Here is a 10,366-nt window from a genome sequence, read left to right on the forward strand (position 1 = left end):
ACAAACAAGAAAACACTTCCAGGAAGCTCCTACAACGATCCGAGCTACAGATCTCTACAGGAACAGCCTCAAATCATCCAAAATCCTCAAGAACACTCAAGAACCTTTTCTCTCTTTTCTTTTCTCTCAAAAATGGCCAAACTCGCCGAATGAGACAAAACTCGAGTTTAAGGGTTTTCCTAAACCCAAAACGCAGCGTTTAACTTAAACTCGTCCGCACATAACCGGCTTTGCATTGACCGATGCAATCCCTAAACTGGGATTTCGGTTCGCGGATGTTACAAAGAGGATCCAAAAATGTTAAGATAAATAATTTTTCTATTCATCAATATATATATATATATATATTGTTTGGTCAACATATTAAGACAAACTAGGTTGGTACCCGCGCTACGTCGCGGGTTGTTTGAAGATCTTTTAATTGATTAGTTTTTGTTTTGTATTTTCTTGAAATGATATTTGTTTTTATGTTGTCTGGAATCAAATATTATAACGAGGAATCCCTCAAAATACCACATCATATGTCTTATGGTCCTGCACTGCACTATGATCATTGTGGAGATCGCTCATTTCTATCTTGCACAGTTTCTAGAAGATTCGACGAATAACCTTTGTAATTGGACTATATCATTCTTCTCAAATCATGGCTCCATCTTTGCCTCTTCCCTCCACAGAGTCGCTTGCAACAACTGCACAAACCAATCTCATTAATAAACCTATCTCTCCATGGCTCAGTCTCTCCGTACCTTGCACAAAACCAAACGAAAAATAAAGAAAATAGATCACAATACATATTAGAAGATAACAACCAATATGGTAATCGAAAGCCTCTAGCAATGATGTTACCATATAAAACGAGCACCATACCACAAAGACAGAATTCCCAAGGTCATCGACCAATCCCATGAATGTACTAAAGAGAGTACTCAATTATCTTATCACCTGAAATCTCCATACCACCAACACATAAGCACATTTGATGTTTTCGCATTTTACAACACCAAAAAAAAACAATCCTTTAAAACCAGAAACAAACGAGTTACAAGATAAAAATCTACTAATTTCATCCAATTGCTAAGAAGACAAAGGAATCATCAAATCGGGTAAAAGAAATTAGAAAAATGAGTAGTCTACACAAGTCGTATTCAATTGATCTCTGAATTTTTCGAAGCAGCAGAAGGCAATTAGCTGGTGGATCCAAGCATAACCACATAACATCGCTGAGAAACACACCAGAGCCTCAAGAAAAACCTCATTGGCAAAGAAAATCAAAGGTAGAGGAAAGTAGATCATGCAAAGAGCAAACCCTCCCAGTCTAATAATCATGCAAGCCTGAAATCTTCAGCTTGAGTATTTGAAAAACAAAAGAAACATGGCCACGAAAAACCATGTTAACGACAAGAACATGACAACGGAAAAGCTGTGTTGACGGCAAGCACACAACAACGAAAAAGTTGTGTTAACGGTGATACAAGACATCGTCTAGGCATAGAAGCCGACAAGATATATCAGACTCGGACGGTGATCGATATGAACCTCTTTCTCTCGGAAAAATTGATTGATAGAAACAAGAATACAATCCACCTAGACAAAAAAAAACTGATCTGTATTAATTGTTTTAATTTGATTTGTTAGTGATTTTAATTGATGTGTCAACACCAGCTTGAATGTTAAAGTTGAGGTGTCATCACCTGATGAAAAACATCCAAGTTTTATTGTATTGATTTGGGAAAGAAAACATATCTTAAAATAATAAATATGATATTCTCTACCATATTAATAAAAATATTTCATAAAATTAATTTAGAAAGAACACACATATATCTTTGAATATGATAAAATGACAACATATATCTTTGAATATGATAAAATGTCAACATATATCTTTGAATATGATAAAATGTCAACATATACTAAATGTGTTTCATTAGTATTTGAATACCTTCAATAATATGCAAAATTTATTGGTTATAAATAGATTTAACACTCACTTAAGAATACACCCAAAAAAAAATCAAAAGTGAGAAGAAAAAGTTTAGAAAATGGCGAAGCTCATTGTTGTCTTCATTGTATCTTGTTTGTTGATTGCAATTCAATTTTCTAATGTAAAATTTCAAATACTTTTTATTGTTTAAAGTTCAAATACTTGTTATCATTCTTATGGATTATAAATTCATTAAAGGTTGGGTTCTTATATTTATTTTGGTACAGGCTGAGGAATTAGAAATTCCAAGTGAAGCACCTGCAATCTATAAGGTATATGTTTTTTTATGAAATGATAAATTATAAAAGCAAATATTTTCACACAAAAAGAAAATATATATTTTACAAACAACATATATTTCAAACTATTTATATTATATTATTTTCCAAACTATTTTTAATATATATTAATTGACAAAAGCAATTAATATATTTTAAGTTATCAAAACAATTAATATATATTAGATATTATATTATTTTCCAAACTATTTTAATATATATTAATTGACAAAAAACATGTATAATTTTATTATTCTTTTGATCACAAATTTATATGTGTTTTCCAACAAAATTCAGATGGGAAGAGGAGGCTCACTTCGACCAGAAGGTAAATTGTTAATAACATCACTTGTTCTTTCATTCATATAATCAATGAATGAGTTGAAATGTTGAATAATACCTTTAGTCATTTATTTATTTATATGTTTGTGCAGAATGTCCAGCGGAATGTCGACGCCGATGTTCAGCGACATCTCACAAAAAACCATGTTTGTTCTTTTGCAACAAATGTTGTAACACATGTTTGTGCGTACCATCGGGAACATATGGACACAAAGAAGAATGCCCTTGCTACGATAACTGGAGGACCAAAGAAGGTGGACCTAAATGTCCATAATAACTTAAAAATAAAAATTAAAAATAATATCTATTTAGTTTGTTTCTTAATAAAATCTATGTTGGTCATGCCTATTTCTAATACACATTGTATCTTCTATTGCAAAACTAAATTTAATATGAAAATTAGTAGAGCTTCTCATAAAGAATGGGCCTAAGCATATTCCATCCCATCTCTCTAACTCTGCACATTTTAAAAGGAATTATTTTTATTTCTTTTTTCATATAAAAATAAAAGTGAAACATTATCATGCAATTTCTGTATAAGAAAAAAGACAAAGAGGAAGGTTTATAATGCAAGCAAACTAAAGGGTAAAAAGAAAGAAACTCATGGAACAAATTTTGTGGTATATATTTGGTTATATAATTTTACAAAATAATTAAAAAACAACCTGTGATTTTTAATTGTTTTCTAGATAATATTGACATAAAAACCTTAGTACAAATATTTGTTACTGTTAGTATTTATTTATCAATAAAACACAACTTCTCTGATTACAACGAAGGTTTCTAAAATATTTTATATCCAAATTGCAAAATATTATACATATGACTATTTCTTATGCTATATGAAGAACGATCCTAGCTAGCCAAGCTCATTTTATCATCAATCAAAGCTTCTTTATCCTCCTCACAATGGATTTCTACTATGAACGTGTCCAAGGACCTATGCAACCATGTCGGCTTCCTGTGAATCAGGAACGATAATGTCAAGCCTCATCATCGCCTTGTAGCGTTGAGGAACCCGAGCTCCACTGTGCATACAAATCTCAACCAAAGCAGGAGCTTTACCATAAAACCTCCTGAGACTTCCGGTAAGCGGATTTCCCTTAAGGTCTCTCACATGCCATACATAGTTTGGAGGAAAAACTTCGTCCACAAGAGCATCTTGCCATCCGTGCTTCCCATCTCTCCATTGGTGTTTGAACTCTCCACAGAGCTTCACACTATGTCCCCATGGTCCAACATGTACTTCAGAACAATACCCGCAAGCTTTGACTGTGTATTTCCTCATCAATTTCGTTACCCCCAATCTAACTTTTTCGTAAGCGTCCATTGTTTCCTGCGCTATCCTAGGTATGTCCTCCGGTATGGGAGGTGGATACCTTTCACAAGCACCAAGCGTGTCAAGCTCAGCTAGTGGAGATGACAATGACGACGATGTTTGAGGCTTATCAGGCTCTCTAACATATCCACCACGTTCGATCACTCTCTTCCCCATCATTCGTATTGGTTGTGTCCTTCTGCGACAAGGATACTCTGGGATATCAACTCCAGCCTGAATACATAGCTCAACAAGTGCCGGGATCCTCTCATAGTCAAACCGAGTTTCATGCTTTATGCGTCTCCCAAAAAGATCATACATATGATACGACTCAACAGGAATAAGAACATCATTGATGGTACCCTTGACCCATGAATGAGAACCACGCCGCTGTGAACTTGTAGGACCATTGCAATCCTTAATACTGTGACCAGAATTAGCCACATGAACCGCCCCACACTCACTGCAAGCAAAGACGGGAACAAGATGTAGCAGCTGTGCTAAACCCTTGATCAACAACTTCCAATTATCAATCACTTGAGAAGCCACGGGAACAAGACTGGGAACTAGCAACCCATTTTTGGGAGGATCTAACTGTTTCTCTATACCCATCTGAGCAAGTTTCTTATCTTTCCTAGCTTCTTCCTGAATTTGCTTAAAAGGAACAGGGTAAGGCTTTTTCTTGTTTTTTGGTAACATAGGAGGAAGATCAACGTTCTGCGTAAATACATGTCGTTGCTTGTTCTGATTGATACAAACAAAGGTTCCTAACCTCATCCAACACTCCCTTCTAGGGGTTGAACGAGGAATCTGCATATATATATTAAAAAAATTCAAACTTTACTACATACGGGACTGGAATCATGAAGATCAAAGTTAGTAAGAGATGAAATGGAAACCTGAAAGCAACTTGCAAAAGAACCTCTGGCTGATAAATCAATTGGCTTTGGTGGATCTACGGTCTGAAGATAAACACCTCTACAAGCAGGCGAAACCAGAAGCATGCTAGACTTGTGAGAGAACTACACGAACCCCGTCTCTGTCGGCGGCGAGTAAGCTTTGTCTCCGTCGAGTGTTCTTCTTCCGGCAAAGAGTATCGTGGAGAAGAAAAAGGAATTGGGAAGTTAATAAGGTTTTCGATTTTGGATTTGGGAATAAATAAATAAATAAAATATTTAAAATCCTAAGTTTTTTTTTTTTATAAGTTCTAAAATTGAGTTTAGAGCAAAGGGGGGCGGCCAGAGAGAGATTTTTTAATCCTTTGCTTGATTCCGATTTGATTCCTCCTCAATTCTTCACAGCCTGAAACATTTTTGTGAAATTTCCGAAAAAAGAAGAAAAAGAAAAAAAGACAAAAGTAATCGAACAAGGCTGCTGCTGGTCTTTGGAATCTCAGAAGCCGTAAGTGTTTAAAGAGACTCTCAGGGTAAAGAGACAGAGCAAACCCTAATAAGCGATGGGGAACAAGAGATTCAGGTCTGATAATGCAGCAGGGAAGCAAACTTCTGTCGAAGCTACTAGGATTTGGGCGTCTAAGGTTATCGAAGACTTTAGAGCCTCCGGGAATCAAGGTCAGTTTAGCTCCCCGGGAACCAAATTCGATTGTATATTCTTTCCGGAAATGGTTTATTTAAGATTGCTTAGACAAAGCTCTGATTGTGCTGTTGGAATTGGAATTGAAAGAGTTTAGCTGCCTTTTTTTTTTTTTTTTTTTTTTTTTCTTTTGTTCTGTGTGGTATTGATTGGATTTTATTGCACTGTGTTGTGTAGTTTACACGTTTGAGCATAATCTATCAAATAACGAACGTGGCGTGATTCATCAGATGTGCCGGAAAATGGGTATTCAATCGAAAAGTTCTGGGTGAGTCTCTCTCTGCTTTAAACTCTTTTGTACTTTTTATTGTTGTTCTGGGGTTCGAGAAAGTATTCATTTTTTTTTATTGAGAGCTCAGGGGTGAGTTACTGTCTTTACTGTACTTTTATAGTGTTGTGGGGTTTGCGAAAGTATTCATTTTTCTATGACGAAAGGGTCAATGGCTAGGACTTTAGAGTTTGTGGTGAGTTACTGCCTTTATTGTACTCTATAGTGTATTGTGTTTGAGAAAGTAATCATTTTTCGGATGGTGTAAGTTGGATTGCTATGCTTTGAGAGTTCCGGGGGTGAGTTACTGCTTTTATTGTACTCTATAGTGTTCTGTGTTTGAGAAAGTATTCATTTTTCGATGGCGAAAGGTCGATTGCTATGACTTGAGAGTCTTGTGTTTCTGATTCTTGTGGATGCTTTTATAGGCGCGGAGAACAAAGGCGTCTTTCAATATTCACAAGCAGGCACAAAAATGGGAAGAACAAAGAAGCCAATGAGAAATCGAACAAAGAAAAGCTCAAATGTGTGTCATTTCCGCCAGGGGCAGATGCTATTCTGCAGGATTTATTTACTCACTATCCACCTTGCGACGGAGACACTGCTGCTACATCATTTAACAAGTACTCCGGGCACTCGGGTAAACAAGGACAATGGAAAGATGATTTTTTCGGGAAACCAAAGATTAGCAGTGAAGAGATTCTAGAAAAGGTGGCGTCTTTGAGTTCTAGACTTAAGAAGGACAAAGCTCTTAAGGAGGTTAGAAAACACCCAGTTGTTGAGATGTATTTCTTTTGTTTGAAAGGACTGTAATATTGATTCCTTATCCAGAATACAGACTGAGAAGTTATAAATCATGCCAAGTAGCAGCAAGTGAAAGGAAATTCTTTTTGTTGATTTATGTTACAGATCGCTAAGCTGCGGTCAAAGCTTCCCATCACATCCTTTAGAGACGCAATTACATCTGCAGTGGAATCCAATCAGGTTCTGTGAACTTTTTGATATGTTATTTGCTAGAGTTTACTAGTTGTATGGTTATGCTTGTGGTGGTGATATCCATTGCTCGACACATTCATTATATATTCTTATTGCAAATGCAGGTTATTCTCATTTCTGGTGAAACTGGTTGCGGGAAAACTACTCAGGTATTTGTTACCCCTTGTTTTGTTGTAGTTCAGTAGCTCTCCTAAGCAATTTTAGTTATTCACCCATTGGGTTGAAAGGTTAGGCTGTCAACTGTCTGGTCAAGGGCTACATATTCACGTTACTTTGAATTTTAGAGAGTATGTTGTGTTATAGGATTTTACTTAACGTGCGTATGTGATTGTGATATTAGACATGCAAAGAGCATTCAGTTGAAATTGCCTTCAATTTTATCATTCTAGAGGTTTTTCAAGTGCTTCCATTGTTTATATTTTAGGTGCCTCAATATCTTTTAGACCATATGTGGTCAAGCAAAGGAGAAACTTGCAAAATTGTTTGCACCCAACCTCGTCGGATATCCGCGATGTCAGGTTGATCGTTTTTTCTTATTCAGCTATATATACTTGTTGATCTCTTAACTTCAGTTTTAATCCACATGTACACTGTATACTCCTTACCCCTTACTTACAGTTTTTTTAATCCCTGTTTTGAAGTTTCGGAAAGAATATCTTGTGAAAGAGGTGAGAGCATTGGAGAAAACATTGGTTACAAGGTCAGTAATCTTTGTAGGTAGACACTTGCGTTTGTACATGAAAGATGTTTGTGTTTCAATGTTGTAGACAAATTTGCCATTGACTTTATATGTATATTCCAGGTTCGACTCCAAAGCAAAGGTGGAAGGCACTCATCAGTTGTATTCTGCACCAATGGCATTCTCCTGAGGGTGCTTGTAGGCAAAGGCTCTGTTAGCTGTGTTTCCGACATAACTCACATCATTGTGGTACATAACCTATTTTAATTTGATTCGCTATCGTGTGTTCAATAAGTATGTGTTTCATACATATGCCGAGTATTGCAGGACAATGAAATTGCTTGAAAAACTAATTATGAATTTTGTCACTATGGCATCCCTTTTTGTTACTGTTTGTCATCCTAAATTACTCTCTTGGCTGTAAATTTGATTCTGTGGCTGACTACATTGATGACCTGAATGTTACTTTGTAGGATGAAATCCATGAAAGGGATTGCTACTCGGATGTCATGTTGGCAATTATAAGGTAGACTTCTTTGCCCTCTCAAACGTTGAGTCTTTTTTCCTGCCAATGTGTTAGTCAAACAAATTAAGTCTATGTGACCTAAGAAACTGATGTTAAAGCTATCATTCAACTGTTGCCGCACCATAATTTTTTATATGCCCAATACTATAGTGGTGCACATGTATTTATCTTTCTCTGAAGCAGCAAGCCATAGAAGAAGATAGTTATTCTACTATTTTCTTTGGGTGTATGACAGAACTCAAATGATTTTGCGATGCTTTTGTTGATTTGCAGGGACTTGCTTCCGTCAAATCCTCATCTCCGTCTGGTTAGTTAAGCTCTGTGTTCTTCTTCCCTCCGGATAACGAATTAAAAAAGAAGAGACATCACTAGTTAGAAAATATCTCTTTCATGGTATTTATTTTGTGTGTTTGTGGAGTAAGTTTTTTAAAACAAGAATTTTCAAAGAATGATACTTTGTCGAACGTTCACTCTTTTCACAGAGGGCAAGTGAACTCTGACAAAATTGTATACATAGTCTAAGAACAGATAGCTGGACTTGATGACTTGTTAAATGTTGAATATGGCCTAACTACAGTACTATTTAGCTGATTTTTTGGAAATTTCTGGACCAACAGATTCTCATGAGTGCTACGCTTGATGCTGAGAGATTTTCGGGATATTTTGGAGGCTGCCCAGTTGTCCGTGTCCCTGGATTCACTTATCCAGTTAACTTTTCTTTTTGTCTCTTTTTTTTCTTGAATATGGTAATTCTTTTGTGCCTAAATATAATCTCCTTGCTTTGTGTCTACAGGTGAGAACCTTGTACTTGGAGGATGTTCTCTCTATTCTGAAATCAGGTGGAGATAATCATCTAAGCTCTACCAACTTGAGTATACCAGACCAGAAGTTTGAATTGACGGACGAATATAAACTTGCTTTAGATGAAGCAATCATCTTGGCTTGGACAAATGACGAGTTTGATGCCCTCTTAGATCTAGTTTCTTCTAGTGTAAGTCACGAGATCTACAATTATCAGCACGAATCAACCTGGCTAACACCACTAATGGTCTTTGCTGGAAAGGGCAGGATCAGTGATGTCTGCATGCTCCTCTCATTTAGTGCAGACTTGAACTTAAAGTCTAAAGATGGTATGACAGCATTAGAATTGGCAGAATCAGAGAATCAACTAGAAGCTGCTCAAATAATCAGGGAACATGCAGACAATTCCCAGTCTAATTCTCAGCAAGGAAAACAGTTACTTGATAAGTACATGGCGACAATCAACCCAGAGCAGGTTGATGTGAGTCTTATACTGCAGTTAATGAGGAAAATATGTGGCGATTCAGAAGATGGTGCCATTCTTGTTTTTCTACCTGGATGGGATGATATTAATAAAACAAGACAGAGATTACTTGAGAACCCTTTCTTTGCAGATAGTGCTAAATTTGACATTATATGTCTTCACTCGATGGTACCAGCAGGGGAACAGAAGAAAGTTTTTAATCGCCCCCCTCGAGGATGTCGCAAAATCGTGCTTGCGACAAATATTGCTGAATCAGCAGTTACCATTGATGATGTGGTTTATGTGATAGATAGTGGCCGGATGAAGGAAAAGAGCTATGATCCTTACAATAATGTTTCAACCCTCCAATCTTCTTGGGTATCAAAAGCAAATGCAAAACAGCGTGAGGGCCGTGCAGGCCGATGCCAACCTGGTATTTGTTATCATCTCTATTCTAGACTTCGGGCAGCCTCTATGCCAGATTTTAAAGTTCCTGAAATTAAGAGGATGCCTGTAGAAGAACTCTGCTTACAGGTACTGCTTCTCTCATTTTGTTCTTAGTTAATAGCAATTGGCTCTATGTGGTGAGCCATTCGTGTATGTGTAACACTTTACTGATCATTGTGCTTCAATACCATTTTCAGGTTAAGATACTTGATCCAAACTGTAAAACAAATAATTTCCTTCAGAAACTGTTGGACCCGCCTGTTGATCAAAGTATTGCAAATGCCTTAAGCATACTACAGGACATCGGGGCCCTGACACCTCAGGAAGAGCTGACAGAACTTGGAGAGAAATTTGGTCATCTCCCAGTTCATCCTCTGATTAGCAAAATGCTTTTCTTCGCTGTATTAGTAAACTGTCTGGATCCAGCACTTACTCTGGCATGTGCAGCCGACTACAAGGAACCATTTACGATGCCTATGTCGCCAGTTGAAAGACAAAAAGCTGCTGCTGCAAAACTTGAACTTGCGTCACTTTGTGGAGGTGACAGTGATCACCTTGCGGTTGTTGCTGCCTTTGAATGCTGGAAAATTGCAAAAGAAAGAGGTCTTTCGGCAGAGTTTTGCTCTCAGTACTTCGTCTCTCCTAGTGCTATGAAGATGTTGGATCAAATG

General features: G+C 36.8%; 3 protein-coding genes across 3 annotated transcripts; 2 read left to right on the forward strand and 1 right to left on the reverse strand.

Moving 5' to 3' along the window:
- The first annotated feature begins 1,970 nt into the window (after nucleotides 1-1,970).
- On the forward strand, nucleotides 1,971-3,023 carry LOC104700397 (gibberellin-regulated protein 12-like). Its single transcript, XM_019227497.2, has 4 exons — nucleotides 1,971-2,105; nucleotides 2,212-2,256; nucleotides 2,560-2,590; nucleotides 2,697-3,023. The coding sequence occupies exons 1-4, from the start codon at nucleotides 2,043-2,045 to the stop codon at nucleotides 2,876-2,878; spliced, it is 321 nt and encodes a 106-aa protein (XP_019083042.2). The 5' UTR covers nucleotides 1,971-2,042; the 3' UTR covers nucleotides 2,879-3,023.
- A 252-nt stretch (nucleotides 3,024-3,275) lies between these two features.
- LOC104700398 (APO protein 1, chloroplastic) lies at nucleotides 3,276-5,345 on the reverse strand. Its single transcript, XM_010415914.2, has 2 exons — nucleotides 4,822-5,345; nucleotides 3,276-4,732 (listed from the first exon to the last, which is right to left on the reverse strand). Exons 1-2 carry the CDS (start codon nucleotides 4,924-4,926, stop codon nucleotides 3,545-3,547), a joined length of 1,293 nt encoding a protein of 430 aa, XP_010414216.2. The 5' UTR covers nucleotides 4,927-5,345; the 3' UTR covers nucleotides 3,276-3,544.
- Nucleotides 5,346-5,351: 6 nt separating this feature from the next.
- On the forward strand, nucleotides 5,352-10,360 carry LOC147940871 (DExH-box ATP-dependent RNA helicase DExH6-like; the record flags this gene model as incomplete). The annotated part of the gene is made up of 13 exons (XM_087458182.1): nucleotides 5,352-5,493; nucleotides 5,693-5,783; nucleotides 6,212-6,542; nucleotides 6,693-6,767; nucleotides 6,884-6,928; nucleotides 7,204-7,297; nucleotides 7,421-7,479; nucleotides 7,582-7,707; nucleotides 7,932-7,984; nucleotides 8,258-8,291; nucleotides 8,602-8,691; nucleotides 8,778-9,782; nucleotides 9,893-10,360. Coding segments are annotated over exons 1-13 (2,586 nt in total), but the record flags the coding sequence as incomplete, so codon positions are not given.
- Between the last annotated feature and the right edge of the window lie 6 nt (nucleotides 10,361-10,366).

The sequence above is a fragment of the Camelina sativa genome, chromosome 7 (assembly GCF_030686135.1).
Source record: "Camelina sativa cultivar CO46 ecotype springtype chromosome 7, ASM3068613v1".
Taxonomy (NCBI): domain Eukaryota; kingdom Viridiplantae; phylum Streptophyta; class Magnoliopsida; order Brassicales; family Brassicaceae; genus Camelina; species Camelina sativa.

What these genes read in the sequence shown, in the direction of transcription:
- LOC104700397 (XM_019227497.2), top strand. Translation starts at nt 2,043, where the DNA reads ATGGCGAAGCTCATTGTTGTCTTCATTGTATCTTGTTTGTTGATTGCA. An exon ending in TTGCAATTCAATTTTCTAAT is followed by an intron (nt 2,106 to 2,211) that starts GTAAAATTTCAA and finishes ATTTTGGTACAG; the next exon opens with GCTGAGGAATTAGAAATTCC. An exon ending in AGGCTCACTTCGACCAGAAG is followed by an intron (nt 2,591 to 2,696) that starts GTAAATTGTTAA and finishes ATGTTTGTGCAG; the next exon opens with AATGTCCAGCGGAATGTCGA.
- LOC104700398 (XM_010415914.2), bottom strand. Translation starts at nt 4,926, where the DNA reads ATGCTTCTGGTTTCGCCTGCTTGTAGAGGTGTTTATCTTCAGACCGTA. An exon ending in CTTTTGCAAGTTGCTTTCAG is followed by an intron (nt 4,733 to 4,821) that starts GTTTCCATTTCA and finishes ATATATATGCAG; the next exon opens with ATTCCTCGTTCAACCCCTAG.